The sequence below is a fragment of the Anabrus simplex genome, chromosome 13, assembly GCF_040414725.1.
Source record: "Anabrus simplex isolate iqAnaSimp1 chromosome 13, ASM4041472v1, whole genome shotgun sequence".
Lineage (NCBI taxonomy): Eukaryota > Metazoa > Arthropoda > Insecta > Orthoptera > Tettigoniidae > Anabrus > Anabrus simplex.
In genome coordinates, this window is record NC_090277.1 from 95,539,359 (window position 1) to 95,566,269 (window position 26,911).

Genomic DNA, 26,911 nt, shown 5'->3' on the forward strand with positions numbered 1-26,911 from the left:
TATAGATATAACAAATAGAGTAAAATGCATAAAGGGGTTGAGAATGAGTAACGAGATGCATTAGGGTTGTTGAAAAATGAATTGTTGGATGATGATAATATTAATGCGAAAAAGATCAATAAGGATTGTCTGGAAACTTTCTTCTCTCTGATAAAGCAAAAAAAAAGAGGGTTTTGCTCTAATCCATCTCTGAAATGGTTCATTAGTGTTGGATATAAACTTGAATTGTCATCTTTGTTGAATTAAAGTAGTTCAGTTTCATGTTCCATATTGATGATAGATAACTATGGTATGGGAGTTAGATCCACTTAATTTGTTTACTAAATCACTGTATTTAGATATGGGACTAGTTTCAACACGAGTTGGGGTCATCATCAGCCTTATAAGTTAATCTAGAAATCAAATTGGTAATAGAGCAGGAAAAGTGGAAGGACAGAAGGAGTGGAGGAGGCTTGTTAACCACACCCAGGCGACTGGAGTAGGACGATGATAATGATGATGACGACGACAGAGGAGGGTTATAGCTATTTCAGACAAAGTTAGGAAATTACAATTGGAATGAATGAAACAGTACAACAAAGAGAAAGTGAACGTGGAATGGTTCAAGTAGTCGTATGTGGCCTATAAAGTTAATAATAACGATATGAAGTATCTTATTTCAATTTGAGATTTGTATTTAAGGAAATATTTAGCCTTAAGAAGAGACGACAGTATATCCATGCTTCTTTAGTTGGGTAATGTTACAACGAAAATTATCAGACTCTATTTCTTTTTTTTTATGTTTGATTTTGCAAAAAGGAAATTTTTTGCATAACTCGTGACCCATCGCTTCAATTTTGCTGTAATCATTTTCTTAAGTAGTTCATGAAAAGTTTCATTTGTGTGATTTGTGAATTATTTATGTGGAAGATAGATATATAAAGAGAAAAATTATTGGTAATTATTCACTATTCCTTATGTAATCTTGATTAGGAAACATCGCCCTTTCACCCTACACGACCACAGCTTCAACCCTACATCGCCATACCATTAAGGGATTTCCTAGAAAATTGAAAGGAACAGGTACTTCTGTCGAATTCAGAAATTCTTATTCTGACTTTTGTTTCTCTTCACACATGTAATATTTGAATACAATTTTAAGCTTGTCATTTTCCATGAATTTTGCTGAAGTTTTGCTCTTATCGCAAAAAAGTAAACGCTTTAACTGGCTTTATCGCTTTAATTGGCTGTAATTCGCTAAAATGAAATCACTAATTTTTTAACCAGAATTATATGATTCATTAGGCAGGCCGCACACCGGACGCGTCAAGTCACGTCAGCGACACAGAGACATGACGCATCAGAAAGGAGCACAGTGATAAGCAATGGAAAAACACAAATCGCCGCACACCGGTCTGCGTCTTGATGATATCATCAGCATCCTGCTGCAGACACGAGCGATAAGACACTGCATGTTCCATTTCTATGCGTCATGTCTTAAGCAAACACCTTCTCGTATAGTTCTGTTTCTGCTTTTTCTGAGCAGTGCCAGTGAACACAAGTGCCAGCATGAATGAAGAACAAATCAACATTAAATTGGTGCAATCCGTGGAGAAATATCGAATAATATATGATTATTCGCTACCAGGACATTCGAATAAGAACGAGGTGGATAAAGCGTGGCATGCAGTGTCCAAAGAATTAAATTTAAATGGTAAGTAACTTACATTCAGTAACATATTTATTAATTAGGTCCATGTACAGTAATTACATGTTTAATTATGTAAGAATAAACATTTCTTGCGCAACCAGAATTACTGATAATGTATAGTGCAGCTATATTTATATTTATTCTATAGCGTACTTATTCTGCCAAGAAAGGGCTACGTTTGGTTTCATAAAGTAAGAACACAAGTGATTTCTTAATTCAACAGCCTCAACTGTTGCTCTTCTGTTGCAGGGTTGCAATCTCTGCAACACACGCATCGTATTGTCAGTATTTTCATCCTTATCTGTTACACTCGGTTCACTAAAAACGCCGTCTTTTAGTCTAATGAAGTTATGCAGAACACAAATTGCTCGTATTATGTTGTCTATTTTATCAGGTTTGCAGGCTATAGCTGTACCGAGAACTCTAAATTTAGAAGCAAGCATTCCAAAACCACATTCTACACTCTTTCTAGCTCTGCTAAGCCTATAATTAAAAATCCGCCTTTCATTTGTAAATTCTCTTCGCGGATAGGGTCTCATGATATGCTTCTGTAATGGGAAAGCTTCATCACCAACGAAAAAATAAGGAAATGGTGAACAGTGATCATCATCTTTCGGTAGCCTCTTGGGATCAGGTATATTCAGTGTGCCCTGCTGAAGGTTTCTTCCTAAAGCTGAGTTTCGCAACACGCCACCATCACTGTTTCTGCCATAGTCACCAGCTTCTATAACAATGAAAAGTCCATCTGCATCAACCAAAGCTAATAGAACAATAGAAAAATAGCCCTTGTAGTTATAGAAGGATGAGCCACTGTTTCTCGGACACTGGATACGAACGTGTTTCCCGTCTATGGCACCAATGCAATTAGGCATATTCCAGAGTTCCAAATATCTTTCGGAAATATTCTCCCATAACTCCTTTGAGGGTGCAGGCATAAACTCAGGTTGAAGTGTTGTCCATACTGCCGAACACACTTCATCCACAATTTTGCCGATTGTTGTTTCTCCTCTTTTAAACTGAAAGCTCAAGCATCTGAAGCTGTTGCCAGTAGCTAAGTACCTGGAAATAAAGGACCATGAATACTATTACTGCTAAATTAAATTTTAAAAAGCTTGTAAAAAATTATTTTATCCAAATTAAACTATTGACAATTGCACTCATATACACACATTCTATAAATTTAATATCATTGAACTGCACTGTTTTTGTTATAAAATGTTTGTTGTGAATTTATTTTTTATGTGTTAATAAGCATTCATTGGTATAGCTATTGTATGTATAGTCCTACTATAGGGCTCTGGCCTCAAGGACATCCTTTATATGAAATAAAATAAATAAATAATAATAATAATAATAATAATAAGTGTATTTTCTCATTGCAGTGGCCACCTGTAAAGACAAATGGAGAAACTGTAGGAACTGTTGGTCCAGATACTTAAGGCAAGCTCCTACCAGTGGTTCAGCAGCAGTAACCAAAAAGCCCTACTATCTTGCAGACTACTTGGCGTTTTTGACACCATTTACGAAATCAAGAAGACAAGTGGGAAACGTAGAAAATCCGTATGAAGAGGAGCAATCTGCTACAGAGGAACAACCATCATCAGTGGCCATGACAAAAGAAAACGACGAGGAGAATAGTGCTCAAGAAATTATGCAGCCGCTACCTCGAACACGTAGAAGAGATACAAAAAGAAGCGCCATTAAAATGGATATTGACGAAGTTTTCTCTTCATATATTCAGATGAAAACAAAGCGTACGGCTGAAGCGGAGTGTAATAACCCTGATGAGTTGTTTTTCAAAAGCCTGCTACCAGATGTGGCTAAATTATCACCTGCAGCTAAAAGCTCATTTAAGTTGTTTGTGCAGCAAAAATTAAATGACATGCTGTACGGATCAGCCAGGAATGTTCAGTGTAGTGATACTCATTCCCATCCATCAACTTCCGTATTGCATTACGGTGGTCAGACGGGCTCCTCATATACTATCTCACCATTCTCGTATGCAGAGAATTTACCAGAAGAAAACGAGGAAGAACGTGATCACTCATACCGATAAGACGTAGTTACAAAGACAGCACTGTATGGTATGAAGTTATAAGTGATAAAACCAAAACATTGCACACATATTATTTATATACTTTGTCAATATGAACAATTTCGCAGCTGTGTTCATCATCTAATAAATAATTTAATTATTTTAACAACAAATTATTATTCTAAGCTTTGAACTTACCTTAGTGTTATAAGTAGCTTTTCATCAGGACTTACAGCCTTCCTGTAGTTTGTGTCTTGTTTTCTTAATAATGGAGAAATTTTCTGAAGAAGTTCTGTGTAGCTTTCAGGGTACATTCGGTAGTATGACTGGAATTTTACCGGATCTTTTAGTAAATCATGCGCTAAGGTATAAGCACCATGTTGAGCACACGACATATTAAAATCATGAATCCATTTTCTTTTCCTCTTGTTACGCAATTTCAACCACATGTACAGCAAAACATCATCTTCACTCGAGGAGGCCATGTTAACAGCTGATAATGCGTAGCGTATTGATGCAGACACATGCTTCTCCGGTGTGCGGCTACAAGTCTGCATCACGAGTGTGACAAACAAGCGAGTCGTTTTTCATGTTGCGTTGCAGATGTTGACGCGTCCGGTGTGCGGCCTAACTTAAGATACTCAAAATCCCTTCAAAATATTTTTCATTGCGTTTATCGTTAAAAATGTCAAAACAGATCAGATGTAAGGCTTTTCAGACGTTAATGCGGAAAAAATCATGCCTCTATAAATAAGTAATGTATTCTGATGGTAAAAATATTGGAGTACAATGGCAAGCTCGTTAATTTCCATGAATTTCGCTGCAGTTTCACATTTATCGGAAAATAAGTAAATTTCGCTTTAACTGGCCTTATACAATATCAAGTAGAAGGAAGGATCCACCTTTTCAATACTCTGTTATTAAGTTGAACCTAATAGAAATTACAACCTGTTCATTTGGGACTGGTTTCAACACATCTGAAGTGTCATCATCAGCCACTTAGCAAGGCAGAGCAAAAATTAAATCATAAAGTACCGGGCGAGTTGGCCGTGCGCATAGAGGCGCGTGGCTGTGAGCTTGCATCTGGGAGATAGTAGGTTCGAATCCCACTATCGGCAGCCCTGAAAATGGTTTTCCGTGGTTTCCCATTTTCACACCAGGCAAATGCTGGGGCTGTACCTTAATTAAGCCCACGGCCGCTTCCTTCCAAATCCTAGGCCTTTCCTACCCCATCGTCGCCATAAGACCTATCTGTGTCGGTGCGACGTAAAGCCCCTAGCAAAAAAAAAATCATAAAGTTCTAAAAACACATAACACAATGATCAGAGTCAAAAAGAGTACATAGAATAATTAACACTATATCATGTTGAAGCAATTCCAGTTGATGTTCATAACACAATGATCACAGTCAAAAGAGTAAAAAGAACAACATTATTTCGTGCCGAAACAATTCCAATTGTAGTTCATAAGCAGGTCTTGTATAATCTTGTTGTGCTGCATTCACATATGAAGACCTTGTTTTAAAGATCAATAACGAGTTAAAGGACTTGTTCTAAGATGAAAACTTGAAGGATAACTCGTAACAGTTTTCAAGGGGTGTCCACTCTCTCCTGAAGGCAGTAGTGGATCAGTCCACTACTGCTGTCAGTAATGAACAGGGATTGATGAGGAGAAAGATGGCCTGTCAGTGATTGTTATAGTACACCAAGTCTTCCTAAATAGAGACATAGCAGTGCACACCAAAGAATGGTGTAGCAGGCTGTTTTAATCTCAGTGCTGCTTTATGGCTGTGAAACTTGCACCTCTGACCTCTTCAGCATCAAAGAACTTCAACATTTCGACCAGCAAAAGCTTAGGTCCATCTTGAACATCAAATAGGAGGGTCATGTCACCGGCCTTACAGTTCTCAAGAAAGCGCTCTTCAGAAGCACAGAAGCCACAATCATTGTTCAGCAGCTTGCACATAGGGCATGCACACTGTATGGATGATAGCAGATTTGAAGCACTGCAAAGTATAGTTTGTTACTCTGTCCTCCCACTTGGCATTCCTCTTGCTGACCTCCGATTTCACTGTGTCTATCCATCTATTCCTTGGTCTCCCTACTGGCCTCTTCCCTTTCACTTCTCTGTCAAAGTATTTCCTTGCTGTTCTCGTTCTGTCCATTCTCATAACATGTCCAAACCATTGTAGGTTGCATCTTCCTAAAAGCTCGGTGACAGGTATTTTGATGCCAGTCTCCTTTCTCTTTGCTTCATTTCTAATCTTGTCCTTCCTGGTCTTTTGGTTCATTGTTCTGGTGAATTTAATTTTGAAGGAGGAGGAAGAAGGAGAAGAATGCAAGAACAATCTTGTTCCACCAAACTTCATAACATTTCTCTGTAAATTGCTATCCATAGTTAAGAAATGTGCTTCTCTGTTTTCAGTATACATTTGGGGTGAACGCCTGGAAGCAATGGGTGATGACTAAAAACGCAGAGTTGGAGAAGGCAGCATCTAACAACCGCAAGCTGAAGCTGTTTAAACCCGAGATCCTCCAGCTAACAGCTGACGAATTGAACTATTCGCTGTGTCTGTTTGTCAAAGAAGTGAGAAAACCCAACGGCAGTGAATATGCTCCTGACACCATCTACTATCTTTGTCTAGGTAAGGTTGATGAAGTAGAGTGGCAAATATATTAGACCCTTTTCTTCCTTCCCTGATTTATCTGCACTTGTGCTTTCTATAATGTGCATCTCCATGTTATTAATAACTTTTTCTTAAATGTTTATCCAGCTTTCACTCCTATTATTATTATTTACATTTTATGCCCTTCATTGGACCACTCTAGCGAGCTTTATACAAAGAATGTTTCAGTTTCCTGTCATCCCAGTACTTCTTCATTTTCTCTGATCTTATCCTCTTTCTTCATTGGAAATCACCCTTCCTATTGTCTCTTTGTTGATTCTGATTTGCAGTCTGGTTTGTTTGTCTGCGAGTTTCTTGATTTTGTCGGTTTTGTTTCTTAGGTCTTCCACTGAAATTTGTAGTTCATCCATATCTTCCTTGATTTCTGTAATCCACTTAATGTTGCACTTACTATTCAATAATTTTTCTATTATTCTCCTGATGATCCTGTTCTGGTGTCCTGATTAGATGTCCAAAAAATGAAATGCGTTTCTTCCTGATTGTGCTCATTACTGGTTCTATTTCCTTGTAGACTGTTTCATTAGAAGCTACTCTCCAGTGTCCGTCTTTCATATGATTTGTTGATGCACGTTCTAATGATTCTTCTCTCTATCTTGAGTATTTTGTCTATTTGTGTCTATATAGATAAATCAACTGAAAACTGACCATTGTACGAAGGTTGATCAAATATAAACTGGATTTTTGTTCCTGAACATCAACCGTTGGTAGGACTGTCCCCGCGTTTCTGCTGTGCTTAGGCGGGACCGTTAGGAGTGGGGAGAGTGTGCTGTTGGATATTTCCCCGCCGTTTCGACAGTAATGCTCACGATGTCGAAGCAACAGGTGCTCCACTCCACTGCGCAATGCATAATTATAAAATTTCTTGCTCGTGAAGGGGTTACAGCAGTGGAAATTTGCCGGAGATTGACTGCACAGTTCGGTGATCAAACATGGTCAAGGACGCATGTGTTTGCCTGGCATAAAAAGTTCAAGGAAGGACGAGAACATGTGGAAAATCAGCAGCACGATCGCCGTCCTTGAACCAGCATTACAGACGAAAACATTTGTTTGGTTAAAGACATTATTGATGACAATCGACGGGCGAGAGTATCACAAATTGCAGAACAAGTTGGAATCAGTTATGGGAGCTGTCAAGCAATCATCACAAATGGCCTACAGTTCCGTAAAGTGTGTTCCAGATGGGTCGCTCACCTTTTGACCGAAAATCTGAAGCCGAGACGTTTGGAGGTTTGACAGGCTTACAGCAATGTTTGCAGAAGAAGTGATGCATTTTTGAGTCGGATCATCAGCTGCAATGAAACATGGGTCCACCACTACTCTCCCAAATCCAAACAAGCCATTAAGGGGTGGCGGAGGAAGGGAGGCAGCACAAGTGAAAGCCAAGACTCGACTGTGAGCTGGCAAGGTTCTTGCACCAGTTTTTCTCAATCAGCGAGGCATTTTGCTGATTGATTTTTTGCATGAGCGACGCACAATCAATGATGCTTACTACTGCACGCTGTTGAATAAGGCAAAGGTTGCATATCGCCTCAAAAGATGAGACCAACCGATTCGACAGGTCATCCTCCTCCACGACAATGCGCTGCCCCATACTGTAGCTCCAACTGTCTCCAAGCTACAGGAAATGCACTGGACTACATTTGATCATCCTCCTTACAGCCCAGACTTATCGCCCTGCGATTTCCATTTGTTCGGACAGCTTACAGAAGCTCTAGGAGGGCAGCGAGTTGAAGATGATGAGAGTGTGGAAGACTTTGTGCACAACTAGCTGGTTACACGACCCTGTTCTTTATATGATGAGGGCATCCAAAAGCTACCCATACGCTGGAATAAATGCATTTCCAAAGCAGGAAACAGTGTGGAAAAATAAATTGTAATTGCCTTGTGTTTTTCAATAAATGAATTTAAATAAAATCCTGTTTATGTTTGATCCGCCCTCATAAGGGTAGTTTTGTTGGAGAACTCTTGTCTTCTTTACAAAATGCCATTGATCTCAACAGCAGTCCCACTGTAATTTGTATCAAATGGGAGGTGTTTTAGCCGTGCGAGGCTACTCAAAATTGTCTAGCCTGACAGCTGCTATGTTGTCACATTATCGCACCCCTCAATGCGTTGCACTCTGCAGTAAGTTTCATAGTGTTAGGTATCACTTTTACTTAATAAAACAGACTGCAACGGAAACAGCTTCCCATTTGAATCAGACTATACATTATCTTTGTACACCTTCATTCAGTTCACTTGTTGTTTCTTCATAGGAGTGTACACAACTTAACACATTGATGACAGCTTGCAGAGATCTCAGTGTTTACATATAGGCGTCATTTGCAGCTTGTTCTCGTATCTGTTTGCTAAGCTTTGAATTACTTGCAAACTTGTTGTAGAGTAGTGGGGTCGTAGATGTTTCCACTCGCACACACTTTGTAGCCGTGAAAAGTACACGTATAGATGGGTGTTCTTGCATGCCAAGAGTCATTATATAAGATGTCGCGCCCGTGGCAATGTGCCACATGGGTGACGGGCCCTGAGAATTCTTGTAGTCAGCAGGCTGTAAGTAATGGCCTGCTAGAATTCTCGTTTTTATTCACCCCGTATTTCCTTGAGCTGACCTCGTGGTAGTGTGCCGGCCTCTTATCCGGTGGCTATGGGTTCAATTGCCGGCCAGGTGAGGGATTTTCGCTGAATCTGAGGGCTGGTTCAAGGTCCACTCAGTCTACGTGATTACAGTTGAGGAGCTATTTGCTGGTGAGATAGCGGCCCTGGTCTAGAAAGCCAAGAATAACGGCCGGGATGATTTGTCATGCTTACCTCATAATCTGCAGACTTTGGGCTGAGCAGCGGTCGCTTGGTAGGCTGTGGCCCTTCGGAGCTGTTGCGCCATTGGTGGTGAGGGGTTCATATTTCCTTGATCATTGCTACAATTTGGTGGCGAGATTACTGTATAAGTTCAAATTCCTTCTCGTTTGATGGACCCTGCAGAATTAACATTTTCTAGCCTTTCTTTTAGCCCAATATTCCTTCATATGCAATAAGTAGAGTGTGTTTTCGTTGCATTGACCGTGTATGTTGGTGAGTCTTCCTCGAAACCCTGCATGTGAGTGATCTTTCATTTAAGTTGTGTAGATTTGGTGATCCTAGTTATTTCAGATCTTTTTCTGTCCATTTGTACCAGTTCGGCCTGGTAGCCTTGTTCCTTAAAAAGTGTGGATTTTGTGAGTTAGTCTGTTTGAATACATTCTTTCCATGTTCTCCATGAATTGGATTCTTCGCATGTGTTATGTGATTTCGAAAATATTTTTATATATTTCTGCATTAGGCTTTGGATAATGTACTCAGTCTTTTGTCCTAGGATTTTTCTCATTATCTTGCATTCCTTCACTTCTGTTTGCCCTTTTGTTCGAAAGGTGTTTCAGATGTGTAGAAAGCTTCAGGTTTATTTACTGCTGTATAGTGTCAGATTTTGCACTTCTAGGAGAGACATTTTTGTTGTACATGTATTTTGGTAACTGAAAATCGGTCTCCGTTTTATGAAATCTCTGTTCACTAGATTTCTTTTTGTTACAATTTGCTGTAATCCGTTCACTTAAATATTTCTTTCTTTCGCCCGAAAAATCTTGTTGTTGCCAATATGGACAGTGTTCTCTCCAGAAATTTTCATCAGCTGGGTGGCAAGAATGTGTAGCAGGGCGGGGAATACTACGTAAAAAATGAATATGATGAAATTTCAATTTATTCCCTTCAGGGCATTAATAATAATATCAGACAGGCAAACATGAACTGGAAAATTGAACTATTTTAGTGTTATCACGAACAAGACACAACAGAGTATTTTGAATTTCTAGTGTTCTACAACTCGTTCATAATCATGTAACATCAGGCCTTACCACTCGGTTGCTGTGGGGAGCCATACGGGTTTGTAGCGTCATGCAAAATCGAATGCTCGCATGAGATTCCACGCTAATTCAGACACCGCTCTCTTATATGATCCTTGGCAAAACACTACTTGATGGTCAAGTTAAAGATTTAAACTCTGATGTAATTGATGCCATTATCACTCTGACTCACTCACTCCATAGGCTTCTGAGGGACGTGAAGTTCCTGTGCCGATCTCGCAATCCTCTTCCATCCTTTTCAATCTTGAGCCTGTTCTTCCCAGTTACCAGTTTGGAGGGTCCGGCATACCTTGTTGATCTCTTTCTTCCAAGTGCTTCGGGGTCTTGCTGAAGGTCTTTTCCCATTAAGAGATCCCTTGTACAGATCTACTGGTGCTGTGTTATCCTGCATCCTCAGTACATGACCAGCCCAGCGTAGTCTGTTGGATTCTATCACACCCATTATAGTGTGTTGTTGAGAGAGGGTGTAAATATCATAATTAGTTCTTTTCTGCCAGCTTTGGGAGATGGGATTTAACCATGGGCCAAATATTTTCCTATAAACTTTATTCTCCAAGACTTGCAACTGCTGCTGCTCTTTCTTGGTTATACTCCATGTCTCAGAACCATACAGAAGTACTGGTCAAATGATTGTATTGTAGATTATAATTTTTGCATTCCTTGTTGAAAACTTGGAGCCTAATATAGGGCTCATAGAGTAAAATGGCATATTTGTATTCTTAATTCTAGCTTGGCGTGCCTGTTGCCTTCAGTTTTGCTCTTCAGTTAATACACCAAGCAGTTTAAACTCCTCTACTCTTTGAAATATTTCCCAATCTTCAAAAGCAATCTGTCAACCTCCTTATGATTCGGTCTCTGTACAACAATGTAATGTGTCTTTTCATCATTCACCCGTAAGCTAATTTTTGCTGCCATTTCCTCTAGTTTCACAAATAACTGGCTAATTTCTAATTCATTGCGGCCAATAAGAACAATATCATCCGCCTTATATGCAAGGATTTTATGTTGTCTCCGCAATATGATGCCAGCAGGTAGAAGAGCTAATTTGATGCAGTCATGCTGATAATAATGAAGATTTATCATTTAAATACACACTTCTACATTATTTACATTTTCATTTGGAGCACCCGCTGACTCAAATATGTATTAATATTATGTAACTTAAACATATCGACTGTAGGTTATGATAGCCGGGTGGTCTGTAAAAACTACAGAGCAGTGTGCCCCTTAAAAAGGTCCTAGGTAGAACACTGATGGAGTTCATCTGATGCGGTTTTGATATCTGATATAAAATTTGTTTTTTTTTTCTTTCTCTATAATCAAGTTCATAAATGTTTTCTTTTACTTGCAGGTATTCAGCAATATTTGTTTGAAAATGGCAGGATAGATAACATATTCACTGACTCGTACTACGAGAAGTTTACGGAGTGTTTGGATGAAGTAGCCAAGAGGTTTGCAGTGCTCTACAATGATTCACGTGAGTACCAGTTGTAACGGTGTGTCGCCTTCATGGCACAATCTTGAGCTGTCCAGAGTCTAACTCTTCGCCTTGTCTTACAGAGTACATAGTGACCAGAGTAGAAGAGGAACATCTGTGGGAGTGCAAGCAGCTTGGAGCTCACTCGCCACATGTTCTGCTGAGCACCCTCATGTTCTTCAACACCAAGCATTTCAACTTAGTTGTAAGTACATCTGGTAGCAAGTACACGTCTCTGTTTGTTTCAGTACATGGGTCTGTTTAAAAATCTGTCTGTCCCAAAAAAGTCTACACCAGACTTCCTTGAATAATTTCAAAATGATAAAAGTTAGGTAAAATATAATAACCGACTTGAAAAGAGTCAATCGAAATTGTTTTAAAGGTCAGATGGTACACTTGAAATCTTTAGTATCTTGTGGCCAGAAATATTCATTTCAGGCAAGAAATCAGTACAGCCCTCAGAACCACCTAGTACGTCCTTACACACTCTATCTCATTGGTCACATCCATCATACGCGTTAACACTTGCACACATCTGAAGAATGAGGGGAGGTGGAGAAAACGGAAGTACGAGGATGTCTAGTATGAACAAAACACACGCGGAGGGGAAAGTACTTGCTTCCCCGCCTGCCACACGTCCCACTGGCTCGACAATGAAGGGAGGATCTGCACGCCTCCTTCAAGACAACAGACGTAATATGTATGTCAACTCATTGAGGCTCAAATTCTCTAGTTTCTTTGTAATTCTTGTGTGCGAGGTCTGGGTGAAATGTTAGCAGTCTCGACTATAACTTCATTATCAAATGGCATCGCGCTCAACCACTGTAAGAAAGAATTACCCTTATTTTCGTCAATATAGGCCCTGTTAAATACTACTACTACTACTACTACTACTACTACTACTACTACTACTACATATAATAATTTGTATCCTCAAAAACTAAAGTAAATATAACCTGGCATTAAATGATTATGATTATTAGAGATGCATGGGCGTTTGAAAACCGTTCCTCTGAAGTTATTGTCAGCGCTTATCAAATTATTAAATGCCATGTATTAGGGTGAGATTACATCGTGCACACTTGATAGCAATCAAATTACAGTTAATTGTTTTCCTTGATTAGAAAAACCTAGTATAGCCAGAATGTTCAACCATAGAAACATCTTAATCAGTTCCCGAAAAAATGGAATTGGTCTCTTTCATCCTCAGGGTTGGCCAAAATCTTCTCCCAAACGTTACCTGTTTCCTTTTCCACCCGGAATTCTTGTGATTGCTATTGTACAGTAGGGAGCCCATGCAAATCTGGCATTTTGTGGTGAAATTGGAGCTTGGACCGTGCAGTAAAAATAGTAAAACTCAGGAACATGACACGATAGTGAGGTGACATTCGTTTAGTCTACGTGAGATCTGTGGATATCTAATAATATTTGTGAGAAAATTTGATGTAAATAATACCTGCACCCAAAATTTTTGTCACAAAATTTTGTAGAGAATATGCAGAGATTACTCGTGTATATTGTTTCTTGATTTGCCAGACAGTGAGTTAATGGAAGTCTCTGGGAGAGGGTTAAACAACTTTGGTGAAATGAAATGGCATATAGCTTTTAGTGCCGGGAGTGTCCGAGGACATGTTCGGCTCGTCAGGTGCAGGTCTTTTGATTTGACGGCCGTAGGCGACCTGCGTGTCATGATAAGGATGAAATGATGATGAAGACAACACATTCACCCAGTCCCCGTGCCAACGATGGTTAAAATTCCTGATCCTGCCGGTAATCAAACCCGTTGCCCTTGGTGATCAAAGGCCAGCACGCTAACCATTTAGCCATAGAGCCAGACAACTACTTCGGTAACCATCAGGTTGAAAGAGATATCATTGTTTCTTTCTTACAAGAAAAGGGCTCCTATGCTGTCTTGAAAATTAGGTATACCGGTTGTGAGGTATGACCAAACTTTCAGGACACATTTCTCACATGTAGGAGAAGAAAATATATGGACATGGATTCGAAAATGCTTTATTTCCATGTTAGAACTCGTGGTCATATTGATGGGACAGTGTGTCACATAATAATATCGAAACATGTAGGACTAAATCATCATTGTCATCATCATCGGTTTGCCCTTCCAGCGAGCCGGGTAGGGTGTTTGAAAATGAGCGTCTTCCAAAGTTACCTATTCAAAAAGATTTTGTTGTCCATGACAGATTCCCAATTCCATCCTCTTCCATCCACGTCTTCTCTCAGTTGGTCCATCCATCTTCTTCTTGGTCTTCCAGCTGGTCCTCTACCTGTTATTCTCTTTTCCAAATAGGCTCATGGTAACCTTGTGCTATTCATTCATTTAACATGTCCAAACCATTTAAGTCTAGATGACCTAAGTTTTTCCTCCATCAATTCATTTAGATCTAGGTTAGATCAGATCTCATCATTTTTACGTGATCAAGTCGTGTCTTTTGGAGGGCAGTTCTAAGAAATTTCATTTCGCAGGCTTGAATCCTACTACACTCCTTTGATGTTAGTGTGCAGGTTTCCAGAGAATATGTAAGGATGGGAATGAAATATGACTTGTACAGGGTCTTTTTTGTTCTTTGTGGGACCTTCTTATCCCATAGTAGGTGTCTAATGATACTGTAAAAGTTAGAGCCTTTGGTTTAAGTCTAGGCAAAGATTATCTGAAAAATATTCTGCAAAGTACAGAATAACAGCATATATAAAAATATAAGTCCTTGAACCTCATGCCTAAAATACCCTCGTGTCCATTTTCTTTCTTTCTTTCTTTCTTTCTTTCTTTCTTTCTTTCTTTCTTTCTTTCTTTCTTTTTCTTTTTCTTCTGGATCTTCTAGAGCACATCTTGCAGTATGCAAACAGTTTCCTTATGCACCCACTTGCATTGTTGTGGTATAAATGGATTCATGATCAGAGGGCAAAATCAAAATCTTGATGCATCTCAAGATGACACAATCAAAGTGGCTACTTTATTTAGTCGCACACATAATTCCTCTCCACAAAAATGCACTCTTCAAATAAAGTTCCCATGCTACCAAATGGTTGGAAAACAAATAAAAATTTGAATTGTTGTGCAGAAGTGAACAAAAAAAAAAAGGGCCGTTAGACAAAATATAAATCTATTATTCTGATTGAAGGTAAAGGAAATATTAACACAATTTAATGCAGAACAAAATTCTGCGTCGCGACTAATTAAGAGTTAAGGGAAAACAAAATGTACATCTAATCCGGAGTCGTCAACAACTGACAGAAACACTTGACATTTTGAGTCCGCTATCAGTATTGCCATTACAAAGGAAGTTTTGTATGTTATGGTCAGGTAATTCATGTGATTTGAATTGTCTGTTCATTGAGATTGGGGTTGTTTTTGTTTTCCTTTTTTATTAATACGTTTGTGGCTCCGATGAAGAGACTTGTCATAACTCCACTTTCACTTAGTGCCGATGACGACACGTGCGTCACATTCCGCACCAAATATTAAAGCTCTTATTTCCACCAGTACCGATGTAAATAAGCAGACCTTTTATCTGTGCATTGTTAAGCTGTTGAACATACATGCTCCAGCTGGGCATTCTGTTGATTGTCAGTTACTATCTCTCTCTCTCTCTCTCTCTCTCTCTCTGCGCGCGTGTGTGTCTCTCCCCCCCCCGCCACAGCCTGTTTCCAGTCATTTGACTGGGTTAGGAATGGAGTGAATGAAGCCCCCATCTAGCGGCGAGGATAGGAATTGCGCTGGCTGCCGAAGCCTGTCGCACTCCTCTAGGGAAATGATTAATGACTGACAGATGAAATGAAATGGTAATGGAGAGAGTTGCTGGAATGAAATATGACAGGGAAAACTGGAGAAAAACCTGTCCCTCCTCCACTTTGTCCAGCACAAATCTCACATGGAGTGACTGGGATTGAACCACGGAACCAAGCAGTGAGAGGCTAGTGCCTGAGCCATGGAGGCTATCTACTGTATATACGCTCATTTTAAAAATTTACACTCTTCAACACTTCCCCTTAATTAGATTTTCAGAAAACAACTACTATCCTTGTAGTCATTACAATTCAGCATAATTTTCTGTGATGTCAACAGAGAATAGTTGCAGAGCCTTCTCATTGGAAGAAACACCGTCTCGTAGGATCCCAAAATCTATCACACCTCCTACAGGAACACATTTTCACATTTTGCCGGTGGTTAAGGAGAATGGGCGTGATTGTGGAAGCCATGCAGACAGTGTTACTGGGGGTAGGAGTGTTGATGGCAGTGCAGGACGGCATGTTCTACTCTAGAGTATATCCAGGACAGTCAGGTTTGTGTCTTGAGCAATACTTCATGGAATTCCACAAAAGACAGAAGTAATTAACTCCAAACAATGCCATATCTACCGGTGTTAGTTGCAGTGCACTATCAGAGGCTACTGCATTGACTAGGTCCGTTGTACAGCGATTGTTCACACAACAGTAACTTGGATTGTACCACGCAGCATTTTTGTCAGAAACGTTCAAAAACTTATTTATCTGTCATAGAAAAGTTATTGAATGTCTGTGACTGTACAAAACATTCTTTCCCCGATTCCACTTCATTTCCTGTCATGATGCTTATTCTGTGTCAAATAGCACTGCAGGCAGAAAGCTCATCGGAAGTGCCCTCTGACCCACCGTGTGTGTCATGGCTCCCTTGCACAGAAATATTATTGGAATTCAAATTATTTTTTAAAATGGATATGGACACACAAAAAAAAAACTCTGTTAATCAAAAGAAGTATTATAGTACCTTGGTAATGGTTACCCACAACCGAGCATCCACGAACATGTTAAATTTTATATTGTTCTAGAGCAGTGTTTCCCAATTTTTTTATTTCGAGGAACCCTAGAAATATTTAACTAAACCTTGGGGAATCCTGAGTTCTTGGTAATCTTAGTGTAAACTATAATATCGTGTTGTGTAGTAAGCAAGCAGAATTGTAATTCATTTATTTTAGAACAGTATTTAATACCACACATACACAAAGTACATATATTTCTGCCCACTTTGTTGGCAACTCTGTTCTTGCCACAGGCAAGATTTATGCTTCCAAGATACTTGAAAGCTGACACTTGTTCGATGTCTTCCTGACCTATCTTGATGTTTGCCTTATTCCCTCTTGCACTTATCACCATACTCTTTGTCTTACTCTTAATAAATTTTATTCCGTATTGCTCACAGGCTACATTTAGGTCTTACTAGCATTCTCTCCTAGCCAGGCTGATTCTTCTGACACCAACTTGGCTCAGTCTGGTGGTATTTGAAGTTGTTCCTGCGGGACAAACTTTCGGCACCTTGGCATGTCCTAAAACCTTCAGAAAAGTAGTTAGTGGGACGTAAAATCAATAGCATCATTATTAGACTTTGGATTTTAGGCAAAAACATACTTTGTTCCTGAAGAACTAACTTAAACACATTTCATAAATTAATAAAGTTAAAAACGGTGGTCCTATAATTCCCACTTTTTATTCCGTAAATCATTTAAAATTTATTCCAAGAATCTAATGCATTTGCCAACTCATTTTTAATATCTAGAACAGTATATTTTCGAAATATTTTTCAAACAAAATCTTAAAAGCGAGAAGGTGTAAACGATGCTCTCCGGTAGTCCTTAGGAACCTTCTGTGGTAAACACTCCCATAGTCTGTGTGTCATGGTGGGGGATGGGGATAGGGAGAGAGTCTATTGACCTGCTGGAAACCAAACTCTTCATTTCATTCTGTGCGAACATTTCAGTGTGTTTGTTACGCCGAAAGTGTCTGATTCCGGGTCGACTTAAACAGTGGTTACAGGAGTTTGCCCCCATTTTACATTGGATGCTGAAATGATGTTCTGTGACATTCGCAGCAAAGAGCTGAGTGAAGTATGTTTTATATTTCCCGAGTTATTATTAATTTAGCCAAATAAAAATGGTATTTTAATTGATAAATACTTATTAAAATATGTAAAATTGAAGCTGTGTAAAATATATATTTTAGAACCTCTTTTTTCATATTTGAGAGCCTATTTTTTGGAACCTAAAACAACATTTTTAGCACCCAAAAATCCAAACTATTATTATTATTATTATTATTATTATTATTATTATTCATACACTTCTCCACAGGAAATATGGATAGTAATGGGGCACGGGATGCACCAAGTGCCTTACATAATTAAAGTATTTACACATTATAATACAAACGTTGATGTACAGGTATATACAAAACTGTAGATCACGGGATCTTCATTCTTGCGAGAGGAACGATCGCACAATGTTGCATGTTGACAGGAGGACAGAATGTTGCATAATTTTGTAGATGTTCGGTGGAAGACCCAGTTCTCGCAGACTCTTGTGAAGTGTGTGTGGAATGAGGCCGTTGACTGACAGAATCACAGGAACTATTCATACCAGTTTCATCTTCCAGATCCTCTTTATCTCTTCTGCAAGTTCTTTGTTCTTGGAGATTTTTTCACTGTACTTCCTGTCAGTGTTGGTGTCATTGGGGATAGCGATGTCAATAATGAAAGTCATCCCAGTTTTCTTGTTTACCAGTATGATGTCTGGCCTGTTATGGTTGACTGTTTTGTCTGTCACTACAGCAGTGTCCCAATAAAGCTTAATCGACTCGTTCTCCAGAAATGGTGTTGGATGGTACTTGTAATAAGGGATACGCTCCTGAATTAATTGGTTTTCCTGAGCAAGTGCCTGGAGTATGATTCCCGAGACATGATTGTGTCGTCTCGTGTATTCTACGGGGGCAAGTATTGGGCAGCCCGCAGTGATATGGTCGATGGTCTCGAGATGAATAGAGCATCGTCTGCATTTATCGGAGAGTACGCTGGTGTCTTTGATGATGTACTTTTTGTAATTGTTTGTAGCTATTACTTGGTCTTGTATAGCAACTGAAAATCCCTCTGTCTCCCCAAATAAACGCCCACTTTGTAACCACATACACGACGCATTCTTGTCTATGCTCTGTTGTTTTAGATTGCTGTAGTATTTTCCGTGGAGGGTCTTCTCGCGCCGTGTCCTTTCTTTCTTCTGCAGGGATACTTGGTGATTTGTATGTGGGTCAGAGGCATTGTATGGATACAGAACAGTGCACTTGTCAGCAAGTACTACAGCTTTATGGAGAAGGCTGTTTTCTTGCTTTTTATGGAAGTATCTCCGTAGGTTCTTTATCTGATTCAGGAGCATGACTTGAAGATCCAGTACTCCTTGGCCTCCCGATTTTCGTGGGATGATGTAATCTATAGGTGGTGAGCAAAGTTCTCGTTTTTCTTTGTATGCTATTTCTGTAGCAGACCATTTCAGAATTCCGAATGAATAAACAAGGGTTGGAATAGCGTACGTGTTTATTGCTTTAATTTTGTTCTTGGCATTTAGGTAGCTGCGCAAAATCTGATGCAACCTCGATGTATATTTATCAGCGAGTTCCTGTTTGATTTTCTTGTGTTCCAGAGTTGTATTCTGAGCAAATCCAAGGTACTTGTATGTCTCTGTTTGTGTCATTCCCTCAATTAATGATCCGGTATGGAGTTCATATGGTTGGGAGTTTGTGTACCGACCACGTTCAATTGTTAGCAGCTTGCATTTATTTACCCCCAACGTCATTCCCACATCAGATGAGTAAGAGTCTATTATATTCAGCAGGGCGTTCATTTGTGTCTCGTTGTGGGCATACACTTTCAGATCATCCATATAAAACAAATGAGATATTCTGTGTTTCCTATTGTTATATTTAATATCAAATCCAAAACCAGTAGCTTTTAGAAGATTGGATAGGGGATTCATTGCAAGGCAAAACCACGGAGGACTTAATGAATCTCCTTGAAATATACCACGTTCAATTTTAATTGTGTCGGACATGATACATTTATTTTCTGTCTTAGTGCAGAGCATTGTCTTCCAATTGTTCATAGTAACTTCAAGAAAATGAATTATGGCAGGACTGATTTTGTACAAATGAAGTACTTCTTTTAACCATGAGTGGGGAACTGCATCAAATGCTTTCTGATAATCTATATACGCTGTGTACGGGTTCCTTTGTGAGTGTATTGCCTGTTGTGTTACAACGGAGTCTATGATTATCTGTTCTTGCACCCTAGTGATGACTTTTTGCATCCTTTCTGGTCCTCAGTCAGAATGTTATGGTTGCTGATATGTTTATACATTTCTTCTGTGAGTATGGATGTAAAAAGTTTGTAGATCATTTGTAGACAAGTTATTGGTCTGTAAGCTGATGGATCTTCAGCATTTCCACCTTCCTTAGGTAGGAGGTATGTAATTCCTGATGTAAGGAATTCAGGACACTCTTCAGGATGATGCATGAGATAAGTGAATTGTTGGGCTATTTTCTTGTGGACACAAGTGAAATGTTTATACCAAAAATGTTGTATTTTGTCTGTACCTGGTGCTTTCCAACTTTGAGTTCTCCTGACAGCATTACTCACATGGCTTTCTTCTATGGTATCAAAACTCATTTCTGCATAACCATTGTTGTTTTTCTCTTCCTTAATCCATGTTTTGTTTGTATTGTGGACTGTGTTGGTACACCAAATACGTTTCCAAAAGTCTTCCGTGTCCTGCATACTTCGAGGTTCTTCTGCCTTAGTTTGCTGATTTTGCTTGAGCGTTCTGTAGAATTGGCCCTCATTCTTGGAGAAAAGGTTGTTTTGCATTTTCCTAGCTCGAGACTCTTTGTACCTCCTGAGCCTTGCTGCTTTTGCACACAACTTTTGTTTTTGGGTGTCAATGTATTCTTTGACCTTTTCTCTGTGCTCGGGTTCATTTGTGTGGGTGTTGATTTTCCTGAACACATTCCTCAAGTTTCTGTTCGTTTTCGTTTTGTTACAGAGGTATGCGGAAAGTTGACCAATGGTTTTTCTTAGCTCTTGGATATCACTTTGTAATTGACGTTGCCATGGTGGAATGTATTCTGAATCTGCGTTCTTACAAGAGCTTCTGGAGATGGGTATTAGATTTTGGTTGTTCATCCTTACCACAGTTACTGCTGCGCAATAAACGAGGATGTTTGTTTTTCCTCTATGCTACTGGATTCTTCTATATACTGCTGTAGGATGTTATTTACAGTACTTATAAGGTTTTTGCTCATTGGTGTTCCTCGAATTTTGGGAAGTTTTGGTCTGTAGTTCACTTTGAGACCCACGAACTCCGCCATCGCCTCTTTAAACATGTCTTCGGCACGACGTGCTTCATCAGCACCTGAGAAATCACCAGTTTCTCTTATTTCCACAGATTTATCTTCCTGTGGTTCTTTTCTGCCAGAATCATCCTGACAAATCTGAGGCATTGAGATGGAGTTGCGTTCACTGCTCGGCCTTGTAGCTAGAATTTTAGCAGCTTCTTTCTTAAGGTTTTGAATTATTGTGGCAGGAAGTCTGTTGTTGGTTACTATTGCACGTCTTTGGTCTGCAACTCTTTGTTCTGTGACAAAGGAGTACTGGGGGAATTTGTCCACAAACAACCTGTGCATATCTTTCCTGTATGTTGTAAGGTCTTTCTCTAAGTTCGTAGTTATAAAGTAGGAGAGCATTATGAATTTATTATTATTATTATTATTATTATTATTATTATTATTATTATTACTACTACTACTACTACTATTGTTATATCTGACAAGAAAATCATCATACTTACTCAGTGTGATCATAAGGATCCTAAATTTTACAAAAGACGCTGGGAGACATGTTAAAACTTGGAAAATAATAAACTATTCGTATGCACAAATATAAAATATCAGTTTGGACTTTTACAGAATGCAGCACATTCTCAGGGGAATCATCACACAAAGTGGCCTAGATTAACAATTCTGAAATATAAAGATGGTGGTGCAGAATGCTTAACGAGTCTTTGATAATGCCTGTTATGATGTTGTTGAGTGTTCTTTCCTAACAACTCCATCGAGAGAATTCCCATATTTGTGTTGTGTTGATGTCTGCATATTCCAAGTGTTTTGTTGTAAATTTTTTCCAAGACTCTGGCTGTGGGATTGTTTTTAATTCACTGTTATTTACATTACAGACTGTTGAAGAACACATGCAGCTGTCCTTCTCTCACATTATGAAACACTGGAAGAGGAATCCCAATCAACCTGGTGTCACCAAGATACCTGGCAGCTCGCGTAATGTACTGCTACGTTTTTATCCTCCGCAGTCTGCGTTAGGTAAGTGTAGATCATTTCATGAATAATTCCTAGTAGAGTTTAGGCTGGACTCTTAGCAAAGCTTACATTGTGGGTGAACAAGTTTGTTGATGTAAAATGTTTGCATTGTAGTTTTTATTGACTCGTTCGGGAAGGATTTTCATAACAAATTGATGATCACCCCTCAGAGGAGGGCAGTAATGGATGAGATATGATCTAAAAATAATTGATCAATCAAATGCCCTTAAATTTATGGAAAAATGCAATAAAATATTAACATGAAAATATTTGACCAAACTATATTCTGGTGACTGTGTAACTATGGTTTTACAATTAATATATCCCTTTTATATTCACTGCACAGTTCTTGCTTATACAGAAATAATTATCTCCTAGTGCTAACATTCTGCTCCCGAAGAATCTGGGAACACGTGTTCTTCGCACTCGTTACAGCTTTCAGTTGTTTTTCTTATGTAATGTTCTGGTGTACTACAAACTTCCTTTCTGCACACACTTCAACACTGTACAGTTCACAAAATAAAAATACACCTGTCTTTTGTAAACAAGTTTCTTCCAAATTCATTCACTAGCTGATGGTTTCTCTTTTGGCATTTTTCTTGCACAGAACTACTTGAGAAGATAATTCTGTACTGAAGCAGAAAGTTAGAAATGTTGTTTCCAGTCCCTTCTCATTTCCATCTGTTCTTGGCCTTGAGGTATATAGGGGGTCAGTGACTGGCCTGGAGGGGCGGGGTTGAAGGCAGGGGCATTACTTGTGCTCCAATCTGCAGGTATTTTGTTGTCTGTCTGTATTTTATTCTTGAACTGGTCTGTTCAGTAGGTGGTCGAAATGGTTCTTCAGGACTTCCCTCATGTCACTTTCTGTCCTAACCAGATTTCCATTTTCATCTTCAAGTGCCTTTATGGTATTCATTGGCTTCCTTTTACCTCTGATAACACTATACAGTAGTTTCTTATTGCCACTGCTGTCTTCCTCCAGTTTCTGAGTGAATAAATTCCATGCCTTGGTCTTCTGTTCTGTAACTGTTCTTTTAATGTACAGTTTCTTGTTTCGGTATAATTGTTTTAGGTTTCTGATCTTTGCCTCGTCTCTAGTAAGATCCGGTTTATTTTTCTCCCGATCCCTTTCTTTCCGCAAGAGATTTCTTTCCCTGATTGCTGCTCTCACTCTTTCATTCCACCACGGTGTTTTCTTCTCCCTTGTTTTCATACTTGTCGTTCCACAAACTTCAGTTGCTTCCTTAACCAATGTGTCCCTTAGTCTGGTCCATTCTGCCTCTCCATTTTTCCTTTCATCTCTTGGTTTATATCCAGTTCTGATAATCAGTTCTCTTATCTGTTTTCTGGAGTTCCCATATTTCGATTTTTGACATTTTCCTGTTGTGTATGTTTGACACATAGAAGTTTCTCAGGTCCGCTATTAATAGACTGTGGTAATTGTCAAGACTCTCGCTGGGTATTACTCTGACATCTGTTACCATTCTGCTCCTTTCTTCATCAGAGATGACATAATCAATTACAGTCTTTTGTAGTCCATCCCAACTGTATCGTGTTATCTTATAGCTCTGTCTCTTCTTGAACCAACTATTTTTCACCACCAACCCATTCCTGATACAGAACAGTGTTCTCCCTAGGACCTTTCTAATGGGCGCACCACCCAGCTGCTTTTACTGACCGCCCAGCTATCATAACCTAGATATACGCTAGTTACATAATATTTCCATTTGCTTTACGTCGCACCGCAGGTGTTATGGCGACGATGGGATAGGAAAGGGCCAGGAGTGGGAAGGAAGCGACTGTAGCTTTAATTAGGGCATAGTCCAAGCATTTACCTGGTGTGAAAATGGGAAAAAAATGAAAACCATCTTCAGGGCTTTCGACAATGGGGTTGGAACCCACTATATCCCGAATGCAAGCTCATGGCTGCCCACTCGTAACCGCACGGCGAACTCGCTCCATTTACATAATATTAATACATATTTGAGTCAATGTAAATACTGTAAAACTGTTTTATGTTCAGCTTATCACATAGTGTCATGCGCGAGCGGTGTCTGGATTTGCATCGAATCGCATGCGAGTACTCGATTCCGCGGGATGTAACGAACCCGTCTGGCACTCCACAGCAACCGAGTGATTATGAACGAGCAGTAGAACGCTAGAAGTTCAATATACTCTGTAATGTCTTCTTCGTGATAACACTAAAATAGTTCGTTTTTACAGTTAATGTTTATCTCTCTTAACATGGCCTGAGGGGAATAAGTTGAAATTTTATCATAACATTCATATTTTACATAGTATTCCCCACCCAGCTGACAAAAATTTCTGGGGAGAACACTGCAGAAGTCAAGGAGATATTCACCCTCCATATTTTTTCCACCATATCCATGAGGTCTCATTACTTTCTCATATCCTGTTCTATCTGTCCCAATCTGTGCATTCAGATCTCCTATAATGATTATTCAAATATTCAAATAATGCACTTGGATAACTCACTGGCAAACATAACCTAATGCAATGAAATTTAAAAAAAGAAAAAAAACATTATTCAAAGACGAGGAGAAATCTATACTGGTTCCCCTGTGCAAGTGCTTTATTCGTTAGATTACTGTACTGTATGCATTTTAGATGCCTTGTACTTACACGGAAGTACCCGATGCCCTTATCGTGGTTTATCGAACTTTCGTATGACCAGGGGAGAAAATCTCTCGCTTCTGTCTGCATTACAACACAGTACAGTTACTTTATCCTTGTACGATTTCCTGGCTGGCACTTCTCTCCTTTAAAACCATAAGTCCGTTTGGGTTTGGCATTTAAAAAACAATGCAGTTTCATTGGCATTGACAATGTTGTTCAATGCGGACAAATTGATTAGGCTTATATGAGCCACGCTTTTTTGCCAGCTGTCGGCATCGCCAGTGTTCGCGACTCTGCAGCTCCGCACACGGTCCGCTACAAGATATTGTGACATCCCTTAAAATGCTGAATACAAAAGAATTACAATTTCACTCGAACTTAGCAAATACAAAACACACTGTAGACACACCGAACTGAGGAAAAGTGAGGAAATCTACCCTTTCACGTTCCGGAAGACGTGTTCTTTTTTTATGCGAAGACATTTTGATTTTAAATTACTCTGTAAAATACTTTTTTTCTTTTTTTTTTCATGAATTTATTTTTCATTGAATTAAACGTTTTAAATAACATGCAAAACTGTACCTGATGCTTCCGGGAATGATAGCTTCTTCAAATTAGGCGAGATTTTGAATTAACAGATTTCGAATTATCAAGGTTCTACTGCACTTTCTCCTAATCATCAGAGTTCTGCATTGTGTTTCTGCAAATATCTTGGAAAACAAGTATCCTTTCCTTACCCTGTTAGTCATCAACAACTGCTGGTCAGTTTGCTTGACCTTGAACATTTTTTTTAGCAAATTTAACTATATGTAAGAAAAAATCTATGTTGTCGCTTGTGGACTTTTGTCAGCCTGACAATAAAGAGTATGTGCACAAAAAAAAAAAAAAAAAATTTGGGTTACTGTAGTCACGTCCTCGTTCGTGAACCATGGGCAACGGCTGAGTGGCCTAGTAAGTGGTCCTGAGAGTCGGGATACCAGTTGCTATGGAATGGGAGTGGGCATCTCGGACATATTCTGAGTCGTGGCCCTCCTTGTGCTCAGGCGGCTAGGACTATACAATTCACCGGTGGTCCATAACCCGTTAGAGGAGAGATCCTCACTTGGACTATGTGCAAGTAGGGCAGCATCCTGCTTCATGAATTTACCGAGCTGAAAACACTTTAAGGAAGCCTCGGACCTATGGGAGTAATGGAGTCACACTCCCATTTGACAGGCGAGGGACTCCTTGGAAACAACTTGGCGAACGAAATGGAATTCGATGGGGAGCTATCAATATTAATGGGGCTTATGGAAGAAAGAAGGTTGAACTGGCTGAGTCAGCAAAGAGGATGCAACTGGATGTGCTAGGAATAAGTGATATTCGGGGAACGGGAGATAAGGAGGAAGAGATAGATTATAAAGTGTACTTGACGGGTGTTAGAAAGGGAAGGGCAGAGTCTGCAGTAGGGCTCTTTATCAGGAATACCATTGCACGCAACATAGTTTCGGTTAGGCACGTAAATGAGCGAATGATGTGGGTAGATTTGTCAGTGGGAGGAATTAGGACAAGAATTGTGTCTGTGTATTCACCATGTGAGGGTGCAGATGAGGGTGAAGTTGACAAGTTTTATGAAGCATTGAGTGACATCGTGGTCAGGGTGAGCAGCAAGGATAGAATAGTGCTAATGGGCGATTTCAATGCGAGAGTTGGGAATAGAACTGAAGGATACGAAAGGGTGATTGGTAAATGTGGGGAAGATATTGAAGCTAATGGGAATGGGAAGCGTTTGCTCGACTTCTGTGCTAGTATGGGTTTAGCTGTTACGAATACATTCTTCAAGCATAAGGCTATTCACCGCTACACATGGGAGGCTAGGGGTACCAGATCCATAATAGACTCTATCTTAACAGACTTTGAATTCAGGAAATCTTTTAGAAATATACGAGTTTTTCGGGGATTTTTCGATGTTACAGACCACTATCTGATCTGTAGTGAACTAAGTATCTCTAGGCCTAGGATAGAGAAAGTGAAATCTGTCTGCAAACGAATAAGGGTAGAAAATCTCCAGGACGAGGAAATTAGACAGAAGTACATGGATATGATTAGTGAGAAGTTTCGAACAGTAGACAGTAAGCAGGTTCAGGATATAGAAAGTGAATGGGTGGCATACAGGGATGCTGTAGTAGAAACAGCAAGGGAATGCCTAGGAACAACTGTGCGTAAAGATGGGAAAAGGCGAACATCTTGGTGGAATGAAGTGAGAGCAGCCTGTAAACGTAAAAAGAAGGCTTATCAGAAATGGCTCCAAACAAGGGCCGAGGCAGACAGGGAT

The 26,911-nt window shown here is 39.5% G+C and overlaps 2 protein-coding genes across 2 annotated transcripts in view; one reads left to right on the forward strand and one right to left on the reverse strand.

Moving 5' to 3' along the window:
* The window catches only part of woc (without children), a 176,648-nt gene that overhangs the window by 130,011 nt on the left and 19,726 nt on the right, over nt 1-26,911 (forward strand). The window contains exons 16-19 of the mRNA XM_067157257.2: nt 6,150-6,369; nt 11,653-11,778; nt 11,862-11,983; nt 21,822-21,963. Coding sequence (XP_067013358.2) covers nt 6,150-6,369; nt 11,653-11,778; nt 11,862-11,983; nt 21,822-21,963 — 610 coding nt within the window. The remainder of the gene's footprint in view (nt 1-6,149; nt 6,370-11,652; nt 11,779-11,861; nt 11,984-21,821; nt 21,964-26,911) is intronic.
* Nucleotides 1,708-5,690, reverse strand: LOC137502935 (putative nuclease HARBI1). The gene is made up of 3 exons (XM_068230147.1): nt 5,535-5,690; nt 3,924-4,276; nt 1,708-2,749 (listed from the first exon to the last, which is right to left on the reverse strand). Exons 1-3 carry the CDS (start codon nt 5,688-5,690, stop codon nt 1,828-1,830), a joined length of 1,431 nt encoding a protein of 476 aa, XP_068086248.1. The 3' UTR covers nt 1,708-1,827.